At 42.5% G+C, this 20693-nt stretch overlaps 6 protein-coding genes across 6 annotated transcripts; 1 reads left to right on the forward strand and 5 right to left on the reverse strand.

Annotated features, from left to right (window-relative positions):
* Window positions 1-829: 829 nt before the first annotated feature.
* On the forward strand, window positions 830-4362 carry EAE97_002849 (uncharacterized protein; the record flags this gene model as incomplete). Its single annotated transcript, XM_038873361.1, has 7 exons — window positions 830-1181; window positions 1238-1678; window positions 1730-2133; window positions 2182-2228; window positions 2402-2700; window positions 2819-3375; window positions 3433-4362. The coding sequence occupies 7 exons, from the start codon at window positions 830-832 to the stop codon at window positions 4360-4362; spliced, it is 3030 nt and encodes a 1009-aa protein (XP_038735224.1).
* Window positions 4363-7986: 3624 nt separating this feature from the next.
* On the reverse strand, window positions 7987-8565 carry EAE97_002850 (uncharacterized protein; the record flags this gene model as incomplete). Its single annotated transcript, XM_038873362.1, has 1 exon — window positions 7987-8565. The coding sequence occupies one exon, from the start codon at window positions 8563-8565 to the stop codon at window positions 7987-7989; it is 579 nt and encodes a 192-aa protein (XP_038735225.1).
* Window positions 8566-11155: 2590 nt separating this feature from the next.
* Window positions 11156-14218, reverse strand: EAE97_002851 (uncharacterized protein; the record flags this gene model as incomplete). The annotated part of the gene is made up of 3 exons (XM_038873363.1): window positions 11156-12428; window positions 12491-14010; window positions 14078-14218. The coding sequence occupies 3 exons, from the start codon at window positions 14216-14218 to the stop codon at window positions 11156-11158; spliced, it is 2934 nt and encodes a 977-aa protein (XP_038735226.1).
* A 569-nt stretch (window positions 14219-14787) lies between these two features.
* Window positions 14788-16055, reverse strand: EAE97_002852 (uncharacterized protein; the record flags this gene model as incomplete). Its single annotated transcript, XM_038873364.1, has 4 exons — window positions 14788-15466; window positions 15522-15584; window positions 15711-15865; window positions 15981-16055. The coding sequence occupies 4 exons, from the start codon at window positions 16053-16055 to the stop codon at window positions 14788-14790; spliced, it is 972 nt and encodes a 323-aa protein (XP_038735227.1).
* A 611-nt stretch (window positions 16056-16666) lies between these two features.
* On the reverse strand, window positions 16667-17947 carry EAE97_002853 (uncharacterized protein; the record flags this gene model as incomplete). Its single annotated transcript, XM_038873365.1, has 3 exons — window positions 16667-16827; window positions 16880-17782; window positions 17851-17947. 3 exons carry the CDS (start codon window positions 17945-17947, stop codon window positions 16667-16669), a joined length of 1161 nt encoding a protein of 386 aa, XP_038735228.1.
* Window positions 17948-18381: 434 nt separating this feature from the next.
* Window positions 18382-20121, reverse strand: EAE97_002854 (uncharacterized protein). Its single transcript, XM_038873366.1, has 3 exons — window positions 19838-20121; window positions 18642-19780; window positions 18382-18586 (listed from the first exon to the last, which is right to left on the reverse strand). Exons 1-3 carry the CDS (start codon window positions 19993-19995, stop codon window positions 18522-18524), a joined length of 1362 nt encoding a protein of 453 aa, XP_038735229.1. The 5' UTR covers window positions 19996-20121; the 3' UTR covers window positions 18382-18521.
* Between the last annotated feature and the right edge of the window lie 572 nt (window positions 20122-20693).

Here is a 20693-nt window from a genome sequence, read left to right on the forward strand (position 1 = left end):
TATTGGCAATCTTGACGTTCAACTGCAACCTTAGTTTAGTACAAGGATAAGCACCAGGGTAGCTTCTAACCATGCAGCTAGCATGTGGCTGAATGCAGTTGTCTATCTATCTTCGTCTCGACTCTCGAGTTCAACATCAACATCAGATCAGCCAATATACCTACTTTTGGTAATCATATCGTTGACGATCATGATATTTCCAGATACACTTATGAGGCTGGTTCAGAACTTGGATTCCCTGGTGCCACATGTCCATCTGTCTATCGCTAGGACTCTTGAAGGGTGTGCTGCACAGCCATATTATATTCTCTCATATAATGCACCAGCATATTCTTCTTTGAACAAGTCGAACCCAAGTGAGTTGGATTTGCCTAAATGATTTATACAACTTCAAAATATCAGTTCAACAATGGTCTGATACCTACCGGCAATGATATGTCGCGGACTTACATTGCGAAGAATGCACATCGAATACATGAGCTCAGCCACACCCACAATTCGGGATTACAAAAGGCCAATCACTGTTCAAAGATTTCAGAGGATTGTCCCACTCGCACTGGATGCCCAAAGAGGCAATTCCCACATCAATTGATATTCATGGCGACAACCCATCCGCGAACAGTTACTCGTGATGATTTTTTGCGTGAGACCTCAATAATTCGTCGTTTTGGGAAGAGTTGCGAGCAGAATGCCTAGTGGGCTTACTTACGGCTGAACAATGCTGATTTCCCTTTGATATAAAACTATATAAGTATAAATCCCGAGAAATGGTAAGTCTTCGTTTCTTGGTATTTTTTTTTTCGCAATCGTTTCTTGTAGACAGTGCAAAATGACAACAGCAATTCCTGGGCCAAAAGCCAAACCCCTCGTGGGAAATTTGTTGGATCTTAAGGATGAAGAAGCTCCACTTAGAGCACTCGAACATATGGCCGTCGAATATGGCCCCATATACAAATTGACCAGAGGAAGTGCTAGAGTAATCGTCGTTAGTTCCGTGGAGATGATGGAAGAACTTTGTGATGAAAGTCGATTCGAAAAGGCACCACCAATGGCACTTTCAAAAAAGGATGATCGACCATCTGGTATGTTTACAGCGACGAATGATGATCCGGATTGGGGTCAAGCACATAGAATTCTTGTACCTGCTTTTGGACCATTGGCTATCGAACAGATGTATGATCGTAAGTTTTTCAAGATTCTATCATTCAAAGGTACACGATTTCTGACAATAGAAAAGAAATGCAAGACATCGGAAATCAATTACTCTTGAAATGGGCTAGATTAGGTCCATCAGAGCCTATAACAATGACGGATGATTTTACCAGACTAACTCTAGATACAATTGCGCTTTGTGCAATGGATTTCAGGTTCAATTCTTTCTATACAGATAAGATGCATCCATTTGTTGATGCAATGGTGGGATTTCTCTCCGAATCCGGGGATAGAGTTAGACGACCAGGGTTTGTTACCAGTTTGATGCGGAAGAAGAACGCCAAATTCCAAAAAGATCTAGACTATATGTTTGAGATTTCTCAAGGCTTGGTGCAACATCGAAAACAAAACCCTACAGAAAAAAAGGATCTTTTGAATGCGATGCTTAGTGGAAAAGATCCTAAGAATAAGGATGAAATGAGAGATGATTTAATCATAGCTAACATGATCACGTTTTTGATCACTGGTATGTTACATGTTAAAACTCTTCGCTACTCATAGCTAACTTAATAACAAGGTCATGAAACCACGTCTAAGCTGCTCTCATTTGCTTTCCTTAATTTGTTGAAAAATCTAGATGCATATAATGCAACTCAGCGCAAAGTAGACCAAGTGGTCGGTAGAGGACCTGTTCGTGTGGAGCATCTCAATAAGTTCGAATACTTAAGTGGCGTACTCAGAGAATCGTTACGACTCACGCCAACTGCTCCAGTTGTGTCAAAACGGCTTGTCAAGGGTGTTAGTGGAGAAAGCGCGACTTTTTCCCGCGGAAAATATAAAATCGAACCCACTGACAAGATCATTGTGCTACTTGGGGCTGTGCAACAGGATCCTAACGTTTATGGATCTGATGCAAATGAATTTAAACCAGAACGTATGATGGGAGATAATTTCAAGAACTTACCAAGTGCGGCTTGGAAAGTAAGTGTACATATTAATCTCATCTGGCCAAGCTAACATAATCAATAGCCATTTGGAAGTGGAGTCAGAGCATGTATTGGACGTGCATTTGCATGGTAAGAGGCATTGATGGTTGCAGCTATGCTTCTACAAAACTTTGATTTTCGTCTTCATGATCCGGGATATAAATTACGCATCAAGCAAACACTTACTATCAAACCACAAGATCTTATAATACGAGCTACACTGCGTCATGGTATGACAGCAATGGATCTTGAACATCTTCTAGGATTTCAATATCGTCAAGTATTAAGTCACCAGAAAAGTCCACGGTGCCTTCTTCAGAACTACCAAATATCTCGCGCCTAAAGTTACATTCTAAGCCCATGACGATACTTTATGGATCAAACACAGGAAGTTGTCTTGCTTTCGCACAAAGAATGGCTTCGACAGCTGCTGGAAATGGCTTTGAAGCCATAGTTTTGGAATTGAATAGTGTAGTTGGAGCATTACCTAAATCTCAACATATTGTTATCATTACAGCTTCATATGAGGGCCATCCACCAGACAATGCAGCTAGATTCGTCAGTTGGTTAGAAAAATGAGAGCCAACTGCACTCTCAGGAACGCAATTTGCTGCCTTTGGTTGTGGTCATAGTAAGTCAAATTATTCCAAAGTTGTGTGTCTGGATCTAATGGGTATCAGGTGATTGGAGAGCTACATTTCAAAAAATACCAACAATAGTTGATAATCGCATGGCCGAATTCGGAAGTTTAAGACTTGTACCGAGAGGTCTCTCAGATGCGGCCAAAGGAGATCTATCTGGTGATTTCGATGACTGGTTAAATAAAACTTTTTGGCCAAAACTCAGCCGTGGTTCGAAATCTCAAGACGCAGTCTTGGAAACAGGAATGCATCTTGAAATTTCTACTCAACCAGGTGTTACAAGTTTTCGACAAGATGTCCAAGATGGTGTTGTAGTTGAAGCTCAAGTATCAACAGCACCAGGAATACCTGAGAAACGTCATCTAGAAATTGAACTTCCCCCCGATATGACATATGAAAGTGGAGATTATCTTGCTGTTCTTCCGGTCAATTCTAATCAGAATGTTAGAAGGGTTATGAAAGTATTTGGACTAGCTTGGGATTCGACTATTGTTATCAAAGGTCAAAGTTTGGGTACTTTGCCACTTGATACTCCGCTTTCGATTAGAGATACATTGGCGGGGTATGTAGAGCTGTTCGAACTTGTTAGTAAAAAGGTGTGTACTCTATACAAACATCTCCACCTTCTCATACATTATCTGAACTAAATTTAGATGCTTCAAACAATGGCCAATTCCACTACTGACCAAAATTTGAAACAATACCTCGCAACCATATCTACGGATTCAGACATCTACGAACAACAAGTTCTCACCAAACGTCTAAGTATTATTGACCTCCTAGAAGCACACCCATCAGCGAAGCTCAATTTCCGCGATTTTCTTTCTTCTCTCTCTCCCCTACGAGTCCGCTACTACTCCATCTCCTCCTCTCCTCTCCATTCCCCGAACACATGCACAATAACCTACAACGTTCTCTCCATACCCTCCTTCTCCGGCCCGGGCCACTACGCCGGTATCTGTGGAACCTATCTCTCTTCCCTTCTCCCCGGAGACCCTATCAAAGTCTCCGTCCGACCCAGTAGCAAGAAACTCTTTCGTCTCCACTTAGCCATCGAACGGACTCCTCTCCTCATGTTTTGCGCTGGTACCGGAATCGCCCCCTTCAGAGGCTTCATCCAACAGCGCGCCATGCAAGCCGCTGCATCACCGGACCGCAAACTTGCCCCCGCGATTCTATTCGTCGGATGTAGATCTTCGACATCCGATCGTCTATATGCGCGGGAACTCGACAGATGGAAAGACCTCGGTGTAGTCGATATCCGATATTCTTTTTCGCGCGATTCAGAGTCTCCGCCAAGTGAAAGGGAGACGATGAGAATGGGTCAGGGATACAAGTATGTGCAACAGAGGATGTTGGCGGATAAGGATAAGAAGGATATTTTGAGGTTGTGGGATGAGGGCGCGAGAGTGTATGTTTGTGGTGGAGGAGCTTTTGTTAAGGAGGTAGGGAAAGTAGCGAGGGAAATTATGAGGGAGAGGTTGAGAGAGAAGGGAGTGACGATTGAGGGGGGGAAAGAGGAGTTGGAGGAGAGGTTTAGAAATGGCTTGGTGGATAGATGTGCGACGGATATCTTTGGGTAGGGGGTTAGGCTGTAGATTATTGTGGTGGTGGGTGGGCTTGTATGTGTGTGTGTGTGAGATATAGAGTTTTCATGAGCTTGGTCGTATGTGTGTATTTGACTTGATACAATAATGCTAAGTAAGTCTTGTTGGAAAGACGATGAGGAGAATAGTGTGAAAGATTCTTTTATGGATGAGCAGAGAGCTAATTGATTCGATGTGATGTTTCACGTGTATGGAATCTTGGTCGGTGGGTGGGAAGGATGAGCCATGAGAGTTTGGCAGGGTATCAAGAGAAAATGTGTACGTCTACTTTTGATCTCTAGGGCAGAGTTTTGTATCTATGCTATATATTTGTATGTCATATAATGTATTTGAGAAATGGTAGAAATGTAAATGGCCATCTGTTCTCTCGCTCAGGCGGGTGGAGAAATCATCCCCATACACTACGCAAAGTAGTTACTCATCTCATACAGTCCCTATCAAAACCACTTCACCTGACTGCATCCAGTCACCCAAACTAAAAGCATTCATTCCCCTCCCCTTTCCCAAATTATCAAAAAAGATATCATATACCGCACACCACCATCCCACCACCCCAAACCAGCAAAAGTTAGTTCCGGTACGGGGAATTGAACCCCGGTCTCCCGCGACCTGATTGAAGGTGTCAAGCTTCCAATGAGAGGCGGAAATGCTAGCCACTACACCATGCCGGATTATTGGTTGTATTTGATGGAGGTGACGGTTGGGGATGGGACTATAAAATAATGTTGTTTAGCGAGAAAAGTTTTCTGGAAGAGATTTAAGCGAGGAGGGGCGAGTGTCCACTTTTTGGAGATTTGGTTAGTTTATTAGAGATAGGTAGGTACCTAGAAAAAGATGTTGCGAGTCCTCAATATTGTATACGATAATGGCGGAAAGTATGTTTATAAGTAAATTGTGTTCTGAAGGTTAATTGACTATAGTTTTATTAGCAATTGGTATAGTGATTATGACAAAATCGATGTGGGAAATGGGTGGTGGCAGTATGCTAACTGGCTTATACGCTTGCTCTGATGATCGATCTCAGGGAATTGTAAACTTACTTGTGCTACCAGAAAGTATACAACTCCAGCGCTACAATACACTATATCGACTTTAATAAACCAATAGAATTCACTGCTTCTTTCAATTCCACTATATTAAATGGAGATTTTGGAAAATGAATCAATTGAATGGCTTGCTTATATTGAAGCCCTACTACTTTTAGTAAAAATTCCAATGATTTATGCTTCTTTCAAGCACTAGGGAGTTTCCCTATAGCAGCTTAATCTTTTTGAAGCAGGAGTTGCATACTTTCTAGCTGCACGAGTACTGCATGATATTGCTTATGTTTTATATGGTGAGGATTCCAACGACATCGGGAATGATGTCTATAAATGTAACCTGATATTCTGGTAGATATGAACGACGATTTGGTCTGCAAAAGGAAGTTTCTCATATACATCAGGGGGAGTAAAACAACGCGTTTCTATTATACAAATTGGCATGAGATTGGATTGTTTCACGTTTGTACGGCTATTCTCGTGAGTTAATTGGCAGTTGCGGAGGAAAAATATTCACTGGGTTATTTTGATGGCAGGATTCATTGGATTCGATTTTGGCTACGTTGCCACTAATGTTTTGATCTTATTCTGCATTTTTTTCTCCTGGTCTGAATGCTCGTTGCAATGCACTATTATCACGATCACTATAACCTCTCCTCTCTGACTGTAGCAGTTATCATCCAATCTGTATTCCCCGAATTACGAGATCTCATCAAAGGGATAGTATTCAGTGGAGACATAATCGAAAATTTCTGATACCAGAACCCGATATCAAGCTATACGAGTCTCTACATAGCAAGCTTCAACAACACACACCTCATCTGCACCCAAAATCTATGTGAATCTGCGAGAATTATCACTCCGAACAATTGGAGTAACCCAGCTTGGATCAAGATATTTACTAGAGTAAGGATTGCTTCGCGGACGACTGGTGGTGTTATTCGGGCTTATGAATCCGGCGGTCTAAGAGTCACCTGTGGAAGGGTGCGTGAACCATGATGATTGATAGTTAGAATAGTTGGCGGTTTGAGATATGGGGGAATCACTGTCTTCGGTGTGTGGAGTCGAGAAGTAGGATCCCATTATGGATTGTTGAGAGTTGCTTTGGGATGAGAAGTTTGAGGAAGTGTAGTGTTGTGATGTGGACTTTTTGAGTACTATGAGAGAGAAGATATCAGTACGGGGTAATTTCCTTTTATGCTTCAAAGATATAGAGACTAGAAGCCAAGGAATTTCTAGTGAGTTTCTTGGTGTGATCTGAATGATTCCAAAAATTCGATTGCTAGAATGATCTATGGAAACTTCACTTCGATAATCTTCTCGCGTCTCGTCGTTTCCCCTGACAAAATGATCATTCGGAGCCTATCTCATAAGTATCAAGGTGATCATTCAATATTCACAATGGAAAGACGTGGATGGAAGCATACGTAAATGAAAGACAAGTTGTAATTCAATAGCAATAGATGTCTCGCATTACCTATTCTTCGTAATGACTCCAAGCAAAGTCGAATTGTCCGTTCTGTTTTCATCAAATACATTCATCCCAGCGAACTCCTATTGCCAGATCAATTCCGAACTACCTAATCTCCGCAACTCAACCCAAGTACTCTTTCTAGTCTCCATTTCCACCCTTCTCTGTTTCCAATTGATTCAAAGGGTTTCAATGATGAAGTGATATTTCGGCGTAGTGTTAACATTTACTTCTACCAATCATGCCACTCGAGGGAGAACCAGCAGCTTCAGCTCTATCGAATTCCGATTCTGAAGACCATATTGAAGAAAAGGAAGTTCGAACTGAACTTGAATTGCAAGAAGAGTTTTCACTAGTGGTATGAGTATCCTGGGATTGAAAATAGCTCGATCCGAATATAGATGAAAAGACGGAACCCATGATTTGACTGGCTAAGTAGACGTGTCATGAGAAAGATGTAGATTGCTTGGTCGAGAATGAAGTTTGTGCTCTCGATATTAAGATCGAAGTCCTAGGTGTGAATATGATTTAGAATTACTTTTATACGAGAAACTGTATGTGATATGTATACATGTATAACATCAACATATTCTGGAAATTAATAGAGCTTCATGAATTGTAGACTATTGTGCTTTACATATGAAAACATACATGCTTATGGAACTTGCTAGCATAACCTACCATACACACTCTGAGATTTCAAGAAGAAGATGAAAAGTAACAGAGAACTCGTACATCTACCAAGCTAGCTCTGTTGATTTGCGTAGCTAATCATAACTCAACTCCCAATACTACCATAGTCACAAGTGTACCATGCCAAACCGACCCAGAAATTATCCTGCCATTCAAATTCGTGTCAAGTCTCGTGATCAAACTCATCCAGCGCTTGTAAAAGGCGAGTTTCGTACTCATTTTTGCACGACCCAACCCTAATCGTTATTCAAAAAAATTGCCAACGTGTTACCCGTACCCAACCACATCACTAAACGTACACTTTGAGAAAACTCTCTTCAACCCAAATCCCACGCCAAGCTTTCCAAGAAATAGACGCATAAACCACCAGAACAGCCAAACCAATCCCAGGAGAGACTAGACTCTAAACACATACGAAGAAAGATGCCCCCAAAACATGCCCAAGGCAAATTTATAAATGCCTGACTTGACTTCTCGGTTCCGCAAATTTTGCAACCCTGCCACCATTTCCAACGCAACCCGATTTCTCATACAGGTAGTCGAGGTCAGATCATCGAGATGTGGTTTCCAGAGAGTCAGGAAATTGGTATCGCGGTTGTTTACTTCGAAGATACGGCGGATGAGGGATGGAATTTTGTTGTCTTGGTTACGCGGCGGAGTTGGAGGGGAGAGATAATGAGATGTATGTTTTGTGGATCGAACTTCGTTGATGGGTGAGGGGGTTGTAAGGTTCGAAGATTCTGACAGTGCACTTTCGGTACTAGTGGGCTCTTGCTGTGTCATGGGTGGTAGAGGTAGGCGACATCTTTGCTCGGGCGAGTAATGACCACAATATGCTATTCCTAGGCGCGCACTATTGAAAGCGGGATTTCGGCGGTGTGATCGTACTTCGTTTGTAAGAGATGATTTCATGTTTGTAGATTTGATTTCAGAACCAGAAGCCATGATTTCAGGGATTGTATTGCGAGGCTGCATACTTACGATTTGAGTTGTAAAGTTGTGTGTAAATTTTGTGTCTTGATTTGATTCGTGTGAGGAAAAAATCATTGTAAGTGAATATAAGATATGGAAACTCAGACTATTTGTATATAGATGTGGTGTTTGAGAAGAAATATGTGGAACGATTTCGAAGTGTTATCAAAGGTCTTTTGTAAAGTAGGAGAGCTTGAGAAAGTGCAGGAGTTGATAAGTGATATGTTTTGAAACATGCTCAAGTAGAGATCTGATATAATCTAGAGCTATTCTATGGAAAGGGAATGATATCACAATGCGGTAGATTCGAAGTATCACATCATCATGTACTCAAAAACTTGCAGAAACATTAAAATTTAAACGCCAAGTTTACCTAACGCAACCTCATCCCCTCCGAAAGTTGCAAAACCATCCAGCACAAGCTTTTTTGTTTTCTACCGATGGCCATGAGAATATCAAGCCTATGCATAACACAAAAGATACAGCCAGTGCTGGGAATACACCGATATATATTCCGGAAGGTTGCTGTTGAACGGTCACTTTCGTGCATGTACAATGGTGTTCAGGCTCGGTAACTGTCGCTTCTACCGAAGGAGAGGCTTGGCTTGCGCGCCATGTGGCTCGAAATCCTCTCATAGTCTGCTGAGATTGGATGTGGTGATGGTTCGAGGGTATGAAAGGTCGATGTAATTGAAGTTTGTGAAGAATGAGAGTTGGAATGAATGAATGGTATTGTAATATATACCCGAGGGGGATGTCCCCTGAGAAACAAAGAGACTGATATGGTGAGATGAAGAAAGAAACAATATCTGGAATTAGTGCCTAATATGGTTGATCCATGTTTTCCTTACACGAAGCCCCTCGTATCTTCACTCTACTCCCAGAACTAGAGCTCGATCTAGTATACAACCAAAACTTGACAAATCTCGTGTCTTCTAGACACAAAGCTTGTCCAAAAAACTAATTCTGATAAGAAATCTGACACATCGAGACCAGCTTAGCTTCTCCCTGTGGGTGCACCCATCAAGTAAGTTCTTTATCGAATTCTAGTCGCCTCAAGAAGACTCCCTGCAACCGCACATTCTGAGACTCATAAATGGCAATAACACCAATGCTTATCCAGTTGGAACAAAGAGGCCACGGAATTGTATTGGAGTTCCCAAAAAGATCCTTGATCTCAGCTATAAGACACAATAGCTTTCTCAAGTCTTCCTATGACGCAAGGTTTCAAATTCAGGAGTTGACAGGTGACTGATTGAGGCGTCTTTGAGTATGACCTGGTATAAACATTGGCACAGTAGTGTGAGAAACTTCATGACTACTAATACCAGTATATCTAGACTTAGACAGTAGAGGTATCTATCTCAAATCTTGCCTATTTCAAATGCACAACCTCAAACATAACAATCACTGCCAGGATCGTGAATCATCCGCTCAGGAAACTTTGCATACAAAAGCGCGTTTTAAAGCTCAAAGACTAAAACTTTCAAAAAGGTACACAACCAAACCTCCGACTAATTTTCAAATTACTAGAAAAAGGCCCCTGATTTCCATCTCCCTTCCATGCACCAACATATTCAAGACCTTCGACAATTCCAGAAAATTGTCCATCTAGATAATCATAGACATTCCGAATCTTATACACGGAGACAAAATAAAGCGAATTTAACTAATAAATTTTTCTAACAACTGAGCAGTCAATCATCGAGTGCACCCACTCGAACTTGAAACTCTCATACAGTTCCCCATTCCATTCCATTTCATTGATAGAACAGAGGTTTCAAGAAGACTATCAAAACCACATATCTATCTACAACTCTACAACCCCAAAACCCCTAAAAACTGAACCTACCATTTCCCATTCCCGTACCCGAATCAAAAATAAAACAACTCCCTCCTTCTCTTCATCCCAACACATCTAACTAGCTGACTGACTAGCTGTCCGGCCTACATACAATCTATCTACCCAGTCCAACCAGGCTCTTTCTTCAATACAACTAGCAGTACAAGATAAATTATGAAACATAAAATATGGAAAAAAGAAAAGAAAAGAAAAGAAAAGAAAAGAAAAGAAAAGAAAAGAAAAGAAAAGAAAGGAAAGCTCTGTCAACATATTAGATAGACACTTCCGAGTGTATCTTTCATTTCCCACTGGTGCACTTTCTGATCTGACTTCTGGCTGTCAGTCCTGTAAGAGTATAGTAACTCTCCATCAGTCTGCGGGTTCGTATTTTATGACTTAGAACAAACATGAAAGAGCAGTAAAAGTGTTTGAACACTCACTAGAGCATTCGGAATATGTATGCAATCTTCCTACTTAAATTAGCTATCCAACCCTAAGAGAACGAGAGAAATAAGAGAAATCACGATTCTGAAGTTCTCAGATATACATACACAGAAGAAAAGCAGAGACAGAAATTATACCCGCGATTCCTTTTACTTTTGATTTTGATTTTCTCTTTTGATTTGATATTCCCGAAGTCCACACGCGATATTTATGATATACACAGAGAGAGTATACAACATCATCTAAGCTCTATATCAAACAAGTATTATGCCAGAAAACAAGCTCATCCATCTACCATTCCGACTTTCATCCATCCACCTTACCAACATTGTCAAAATCTACCCCTTCCACGTCCACCTCCCCCACGCTATCCAAAATCCTCATCCCACCCCCCTCATCCCAAGCAATCCTCCCCTCCAACGCCGCTCTCATGACCTCCTTCCCCGCAACCTCCTTCTCCCCTGTTATTGGATCCCACTCAAAGCCCTCTTTCAACCACATCCACCTCAAAAACGCTCTCAACTCCTTATCCTCAGGAAGCACTCTCATCCACTCAGGCTGAAAACCTTCTTCCTCACTCTCCTCGCCATTCCATCCTTTCGCTTTCCCCAACAACATATCCCTACAGAAAATTCGCCAGCTATCAATCGCATAGGGTCCCTGGGTCATGTGTCCAATTTCCCAGCCCGTACGCGGGTCTACGGATTCTTCGGGAAGGACCTCGCTCTTCTTGACGTCGCGACCGAGTCCTTTAGTGGGGTAATCATGGACCGCGTACCGTTTATTTTTCACTGGTGGATTTTCGCAAAAGATTTTGGCGTAAGCTTGATAAGTAGCTGCGCGTTGGTTTTGTAGACCTAGATGTCGGATCACCGAAACAATGTCTTCTTTGGGAGCATCGACTATTGATTGTGGGGTAGGGTATTGGTCCATTAGAGTGTAGAAAACTGGGATGGCTTGTTTACCATGAGTACGATTGAGAAATGTAACGGCTATGAGAAGTCGAAACGGATCATGGGCAAGTTTTTCTTGGATAAGTCCAAAATGAGGTGCAGATAAAGGTGGAAAAGGGATACATGATATTATGCCAGGAGGCCGTTTTTTAGGAGATCCATTTTTTGGAGAAGGATCTTTGTTTGTAGATTCTCCTGCTAAAGCTATGGATTTCCTGGGTTGAGATGGAGTGGCAGATGGTGGTAGAGCAAAGTAAGGTGAATGCATAGGCGGTCTTTGTTTCTTTCCTGATCTCAGAAGACTAGGAACATCAACTTCAATTGTATCAAAACCGCTACTATCTGATGCTAGAAAGGGATGCTCGGTTATGCTTAGATCAGATAGCTCAGAGGAGTCACTCTCATAAGCATTAAGATCGAGTGATTCCGTCTTCCTCAATATAGGTAGTTCCATATCGTTAAATAGTTGTAGCGTTTTCGACGGTGTTTGAGATTCGTGTTTGAAATGTTCCGGGGACTCGCAGGTGATTGATTCGTAAACATCATCATCACCATTATCATTATTGGTTCCCGTGTTCATATCTGTTCCTCCCAACTCATCAACGGTGCCTTCATCAATTTCGCGGCTATGGTGACTCAAACTAATATCCAGAAGTTGACTACCACTCGTAGACTCTGGGTCTTCTACGAGTGGTTGGCTTTTGCCGATCTCCTAGTATTCCTAGCTGGAGAATCAAGTCCTGGTGCTGAGGCAAGAACGGCAGCTCTAGCTTTTGGTACTCTTCCGCGCTTGGCTTTTGGCGATTTGGAATCTCCTGATACATTAGGAGATTTGGGTGCAGTCTGAGCCTTGTTCGCCGCCTTCACTGGAGGTCTGCCCTTCTTTGCAACTGTCGCCTTTGTTTGTGAAGGTGATTTTGTAGGTGTTTTGACATTTTGGTTCTTTGACGAAAGAGGTGTAGCTGTGGGTGTCTTGACTTTTTGGTTCTTAGATGAAGCAGGTGTTGTAGGTTTCGTTGGTGTATCTTCAGCCTCCAAGCGATTATTGTTTCTGACTCTCTTCCTCGAACGCTTCTTTGCACTTGCGTTGGCCTCGACATCCTCCTTTGGCTCATCAATTTCCATATCTGAATCAGCTGCAGGTGCGGCATTCTCCTTAGAAGAATCATCTTCGGCTTTGTCTTCTTGATCGGATGGCGAGGTTTCCTTGCTATCTTCTTCGGGGATATCCTCGTCTCCTTGCTCCTCATCTGCCTTATCATCTGAATTTTCTTCTGGAATCACCGCATCCACTTCTGTTTGCGCTGGAGCATCTGATTCGGCGGCAGACTCGGGACTATCTTCGGCGTTATCTTCGATCAAATGGTCAAGAGAAGGATATGCGACAGCATCGGAGTTACCGACAGCTGGTTCAGAGGTTCCCTCTTCGGCCTCATTCTCCTGCTCACCGTTGACTTGGGGAGCATCCTCCATAGTAACATCGCCATCTAACGCATCCTCAGCCTGGGCTACTGAAGCTCTCGCAGCAGCAATCTTTTCTTCCAGACCAGTAGGTGCGACATTTCCCTTCTTGAGATCCTTCCAACTGCGCTTCGATTTGATCTTCTTAATTTCTTCTTTAGCCTCTTCAGCAACCTCCTTATTTGCCTCCTCCTCGACCTCCTCCTCATCATCACCAATAACCTGCGCCTTCAACCCCGCTCCAAAGAATTCCGAAGTTTTCGGTCCCTTTGTTTTCTTATCCCAACTCCTCTTTGCTCCCTTCCCCTTTCCATTCCCGTTCCCATGTCCCCTCTTCAAATCCCTAACCTGTTTCTCCAACGCCTGAATCCTCTCTCTATCCTTCCTCTTCTCCTCAGCATCCTTCTTCTTCGCCTCCGCCTCCTTCTTCTTCTCCTCTAGCCTCTTCCGTCTATCCTCATCCTGCTGTCTCAAATTCTCCTCATGCTTCTTCGCCTTCTCCTCTTTCTTCTGCTCCCTCAACCTAGCCACTTCTTCCTCTCTAATCTTCTTCGCCTCTGCCTTTTCCGCCAACTTCTTTTCCCTCGCAATCGCCTCCTCAGCCTCTCGCACTACAGCCGCAGCCTTCTTAGGTGCATTTTTCTCTTCCTTCCTCTGTCTCTTGGCCTCGCGCTCGGCTTTGAAATCGCGTTTGCGTTTATTGCAACCGGTAGCTTGTTCACCGTCGATTGGCGCAGCGCTTTCATTCTGATTGAAAAGGTTAGCTATTTTCCAAATGCTCATCATGGTAAATGCAAAGAGTCGTGAAGTATACCTCATCTTGAGATGGTTTTGCAGATGGAGAAACCTCTCCCTTGGCTTCACCCGCATTTTCATTGGTCATTGTAACATCATCAACTTTCTTTTCCGTTGCGGCTGGCGACCCCGCCGCCTGAGTACTGTTTCGCTTTGCCATGTCTTGAAAGGATTAATGTAATTGCTCTTGGCAGATTAATTGATACAAAGATTAACAACTAAAAACCAAAGAATTCAAATTTCAAGGTTAAAACCAAGAAAAATAAATTTGCGAACAATTTTGTATTGATGTAATAAAATTTACTAATAGAAAAAAAAGTTTCTTGACAGGACTCGAAAATCTGGGGTATCAACTTTTTTTTATTTAGCGAGGGACTTTTTTCAGTTACTGCAGCAATATTCACCCAAAGGGTCCACTGAAATTACTAGTACAATTTGGATTTATATTTGAGAGAATGATTGATTGATATTGGGAGGCTTTGTAGTTCACAGGAGTGGTGAGCATGAAATTCATCATGTAGGGTTTTCGTGAGAATCTTTAAAAGTCGAATGGATATTGGGACACATCTATTTTGCTACCACTCTTGAGCATTAGCTCCCAAAGTGAAGCTTTTATCTACCACCCTCATTTAAAACTTCTCCTTTGTACAATTCGCGCAGTAAGATAAAACTAGTAGCACATTTATTTCCTGCCCTTCGCTCCCCGATTAAACAAATGAAATTGAGAATCTAGTGATGTGCAGGACCGTTACCAGTCTTAGGTGGGCTATACACGATCTTTCTTGTCTTGATAGGAGACCACTTGTAACGCTTAACCCAAATGCTCAATGCGAAAAGCATAGATCCAATAACCAAAACCTTCATACCCATCTTCTTACGTTGATCCATCTCAGGCTCGGCTGACCAGTTGAGGAACTCGACAACATCCTTGGCCATTTGCGATGCTGATGCTGGGGTACCATCTTCATACTCAACAAGTTCGTTGTAAAGAACACGACTCATAGCAATACCGGTACCTGGGAAATATGGGTTGAAGTTGAGTCCTTCTGGAACCTTGGCTCCTGCTGGGGGCTCATCTGGGTAACCAGTCAACAAACTGAAAATATAATTGGCACCGCCGTGTCTGGCCTTGACCATCAAACTGAGATCAGGTGGCAAAGCTCCGTTGTTGGCAGCACGAGCGGCTTCATCATTCTTGTATGGGGATGGGAGGTAATCGGAGAGTTTTCCAGGTCGCTTTTCGATTTCACCCTCATCGTTTGGCTCGCTGTCGTATTCGTTCTCTTCGGCCATAGCCTTGGCCTCATCGACTGTGTGTGTAACACCGACCAAAGCTCTGTATGGAATACGGCTCAAAGAATGGCATGATGCGCAAACTTCTTGGTAAACTTGGAAACCTCTTCGTAATCTATTCTTTATTATTAAAACAGGCCAATTTTCTTAATAGAAAATAGGATTCTTACGCTTGGTGATCGAATGTCTTGGCGTATTGTTGGTGGACCCATGGGTATTGTGTTGGATGAAGACTGGTGTCGGATCAGTATTGTACTAACTTATATGCTACTTGTCTTGCAGTCTTCATTTGGTATTGCCGGAGTTCCCATCACCCCACAAATGTTCGACCTGACTTGGAAAGATATGTGACTACTCACCCTTCTTCAACTGGTGTCATAGCGTTTAATGGCTGGCCATAAAGATGATAGTACCAGGCGAGGGATCCTGCCGCCACTGCGGTAGCAGCACCTGCAGCCATGTTGATACCGAAGGGAGAAGCGGCTTCGGCGGAAGTGGAAGTAGATGCGGCACGCTACAAGATATAACATTAGTCTTCAGCTCAACACATTGGACTGCCCCCATGCTATCACTGCCGCCCACATCGAAGTGTTCTGTATCTTGACCTCGGGGATGGGGAATAATTATACCTTTGTAGCGTTAATTGCATTATTCCGTACTCCCCCGAACGAGCGCGTCGAGCGCAGGCATGATCTGGCCAACATATTGTGCAAAATATGCCTTGATCTGGGAATCAGTTCAAGGTGGGTTTGACTGATCAATTGAATAATAGGATTCGAGATTGAAGTTGTGAGGGTGCGGCGACAAATAGTTCGAAAATGATCCGAAAAAGAAGCTAAATTATGCCTTAGGCACAGGCTTACCACTCAATAGATTTTGATTGGCTGAAACTCATTACACGATTATTTCTCGGACAATCATGGCTACAAAATCTCAATTATTAAAATCATCCCCGGTAATATGGAAGGTTCAAAATGCTATTTTTACGTTGTAATGAAGATATACTAGATGTCGAATTTTTTGACTTTTTTCTAAGCTGTCATGTATTTTGTCATCTTGTCAGATATGATTCTTGCACTTTCAATGCTGACAAATTGTATTAAGCACAACATGATTGGTCTTTTCACACACGCACAAAACCACAAAATGACTGCAAAACTATCTATATCCATTGTGTTGCAAAATGTAACTATTCAAAACCTCTTTTTTTCTCAAACCAATAACTCCTTACTAACGAAGGATACACGACTATGCTCATTATATGCACCGCAGTTCCAACCTAACACCCTCTACTTCATCCAGACTTTCTTGCCCTTCAATTGCCATTTGAACCATTCTTGAGCTCTCTTCTTTGCTTGACAGCGTTTGCTAGCTCTTCAAGAACCGACTCGGTGTCATCCCATCCAATGCAAGCATCGGTAATACTGACACCATGTTTGAGACCAGACTTTCCTTCCTTTGGAACCTTTTGAGCACCTAATGACAGAGTAAGTGATAGTTCGTCATAAAATTGGTTGAGGGATCTTACCTTCATTAATGTTGCTCTCAATCATGACACCCATAATGGCATCTTCTCCTGCGGCAATTTGTTCCGCCAATACAGCTGCAACCTTTGGTTGATTCTTGTGATTCTTCAATGAGTTTCCATGACTGCAATCGACCATCAATCTCTGTCTGACACCATTCTTCTCAAGCGCAGCCTTTGCCTCTCCAATACTCTTTGCATCATAATTAGTACCCTTAGTACCACCTCTGAGAATGACGAAGCAATCCTCATTTCCAACTGTACCAACAATGGCAGCAACACCAGGCTTAGTAACTGACAAGAAATGATGAGGATGTCGCACGGCACCAATTGCATCGATAGCTACACCAAGACTACCATCGGTACCATTCTTGAATCCAACTGGGAAACTCAATCCACTGGCCAATTCTCTGTGCAATTGACTCTCAGTAGTTCTAGCCCCAACAGCTCCAACGCTCAATAAATCTGCCAAGAATTGTGGTGAAATAGTATCCAACATTTCACTAGCAATTGGCATTCCCTTCGCCGTCAAATCCACGAACAATTGTCTGCTGATCCTCAATCCCTTGTTGATTTTGAAGCTGTTATCGATATCAGGATCATTGATGAGTCCCTTCCAGCCAACAGTTGTTCTTGGTTTCTCAAGGTAAGAGCGCATGACAATCAATAGATCATCTTCGTATTTGTTCTTGAGAGCTACGAGCTTGTCGCAGTATTCGAGCGCAGCGGCAGGATCGTGAATTGAACATGGGCCGATGACTACTAGTAGTCTGCCATTCTTATCTGCACCAGTCACAATATCGACGGACTCATTGCGACCCTTTAAGACTGTTGCTTTGGATTCTGGGGTTTGAGGAATTTCATGTTGAAGCAAATCGGGAGGTGTCAATGGGTTGTATCCTCGAACTGTAGGGAAGCTTTGTCAGTCGCACTCTTTGATACAAGCTGGAGCAATGGAAATATCCAGTACTTACTGCGCCAATCTTCAGTACTGTCCTTATGTCCAACGCTCTGATTTTCTATGTAGAAGGCCTTCAATGAGTCAGAGTGGTTTCTTGTGAAATGAGGCATCTTGAATGAATGAGAAGAGTGTTTGTTTGTTAACTTACCGACATCTTTAGGTAAATGTGTTTCTTTTATATTTCGTGATGATGCTTTCCTTCAATGGATAGATTTTTATATTCCATAAGTATGCTGAGGTGAGATTATTTTTCTTTGAGAGATAGAATTAATTGTTCTGGAAATTTGTACGCGGGGCAATCATTGAGAAGCTCGAGACGTATGATTCATCGCGCAACAAAAGTTTTAGCAATGTCATTGGTGGGGTCAACCCCTGTAATTATTAACGTGGATCGTTGATTGGTCTGGAACCCACGAAACGGTGAACCGAAATCTTCAGAGGAATCGAAACCTCGTCGTACAGTGAGCATGGCTAATACAGATCTCCGAGGGAAGATCTCCGAGAAATTAGTTTAAATTGTCGGTCCGGAGGAAATCTTACGGACCTTGAAGGCTGATCTCCGAGGAAGAATAGGAAAAGAGAATTGATGTAAGCCATAATATTCATCTAACCTTCTAATCAAAGACTTGCGTCTTCTATCTAGTCTTTACCGTAAGCCCATCCCATGTATTGCTATTGTAATTCTCACTCATCCGACTTGGCCAACAAATCCGGGATATCATCAACAGTGTTTCTGCCCTCCAGAATATCTGATCTTGTTAGTATGCGAAATCTTTACAAGTATAGGTAGACTCAAGGACTTACTAATGACAGCAGTAAATAATGGGTATTCGCCCTCCTTTCCTCTAGACTTCAAAAACTCATTGACTTCTTTTGCAGTACTAGTACCTTGCAATTTTTGTCCATTCAATTCCGTGTTCTCAACTTCATCGACAGTAACCCCTCTTTCAATTGCCATCTTCGCACATCTGAAGTTTCGTCCTCCACTACAGCTTGTGATTAAATCGGCAACGCCAGCACTTTGTTCGGTGAAAGTACCACCATGAACAGTCTCTCCAAAGAATTCCTTGCCAAATTTGACCATTTCAAGAAGGCCCACTCGCATAACAGCCGCCTTTGCATTATCTCCCCAACCACGACCTTCAACGAAACCCGCAGCTAGTGCAACGATGTTCTTGAGAGCTCCGCCAAGAGAAACACCTGCTACATCGGAAACCATCTGAACATGGAAATATGGACGATGGAATAATGTCTTGAACAAGGCATGATCCATTGGCGGATATTCCGATGGTACGGCCTTCAACTTTGTTTTGCTGACTCTTCCCTTAACATCTTTATGTTCTTCATCTGCAGGTGTAATGGTGAGGTTGACTTGAGAGCTTGATGGGGAGGGTCCAGTTGGAGTCGTGGCCCGCGAATCCATCGAGGGTGGATCATAGGCAATCGTAGTCTCACACCATTTCTCCATTGCAATCTCATTGGCAATGTTAGCACCTGAGAGTGCTCCACAGTATATTCCTAATCCCTCGCCGATCCATTCACTGAAAAGACTGATCTCTGAGGCTGTTACATTCACACCTTTTATACAAGAAATTCCACGCGCGAATGGTAGGATATGTCCTTGGAGTTGCTTCGTGATGCGACCGATAAATTGATGAGGAAGATTGAAAATCAAAACCGAGGAGTTTGCAACTGCATCTTCTACAGACGGATTGGCGATGAGATTGGCTGGAAGCTGGATATTTGGCAGATATTTCACATTCTCGTGGTATTTGTTGATGATCGAAGTAAGCTTTTGAGGAGAATCATTGGAGGCATCGTAATGTTTCGAGTCTTTTGGTATGGTAACTTCCTCCTCATAAACCCACATCTGAACCTCCTCCTCGAATAAATCGGAATGCTGTTTTGTGTTCTCTGCTACAATCTTTGCAATGGTACAGCCCCTAGCAGATATCAATAAAATGATCGATTTCCTCGGTTCTGATTTGATAGTAACTTACCAGTTACCGGACCCAACCACTGTCACCTTATGCTTTTTACTCCATGCTCCCAAGGTCGCCATTTTATTCACTTGAGGGGTGTTGAGATGTCGAGCTGTCTGTGCTATTCTTCGAAGAGTTTGATTTGATGCTGCTGTAAACCTTATGAGCATGCACATATGTTATGACGTGGAAGGAAGGAAGGAATCAAAGGAGAGGATAGGTAATCGGGACACGCAAAGGGAGGCAAAATACCAAGTACTTTGAGACTTTGAGATAGCAGAATGTTGAAATGTTGAGACAAAAAAGCCTCGCTTGCTCTTCTGTCACTTGTGATAGCTTGTGAATAGCTCGTGATTGAACCAGGGGGCAGCTGACCGCTTTCGAAATTGGTTTAGTGTATTCTTATAACCATTGTGGCTTCTTCAAAATCCCATGGGAAGCTGTTTTGACGCTGTACGAGTACCCAAACGACAGCGGGATCCAATAAGCGCCATGGAAGTTATGGGTGCAAATGCTGTGGAAGTCCAGGAGGTGACAAATAACTTGCTGATCATATTCAGTTGATTGAATATTGGATGAATGTATGAACACAGCATGAATAGCTCAACTCGAGCGTGAAAATTGCATTCGTGATTGTATGATCTCTCTATCTTTTCATGTCAAGGTTTATGTGCTGAACTGGTGCTCGAGTTGGATTTGGATTTGGAGTTGGAATGGTGGGCGGAGAAGACAGTATGAAACTTTTGTATTGTGATGTAGATAGGTACTTACACATATTGTCGGTATGAGGATTGTTATTATTCATGACTCTGGTAGGTAGTTGACAGCCTTTTATTTTTTTTTACCTTGAGATGAAAATTAAATGAAGTTTATG

The sequence above is a fragment of the Botrytis byssoidea genome (assembly GCF_014898295.1).
Source record: "Botrytis byssoidea strain MUCL 94 chromosome Unknown BBYS_005, whole genome shotgun sequence".
Taxonomy (NCBI): domain Eukaryota; kingdom Fungi; phylum Ascomycota; class Leotiomycetes; order Helotiales; family Sclerotiniaceae; genus Botrytis; species Botrytis byssoidea.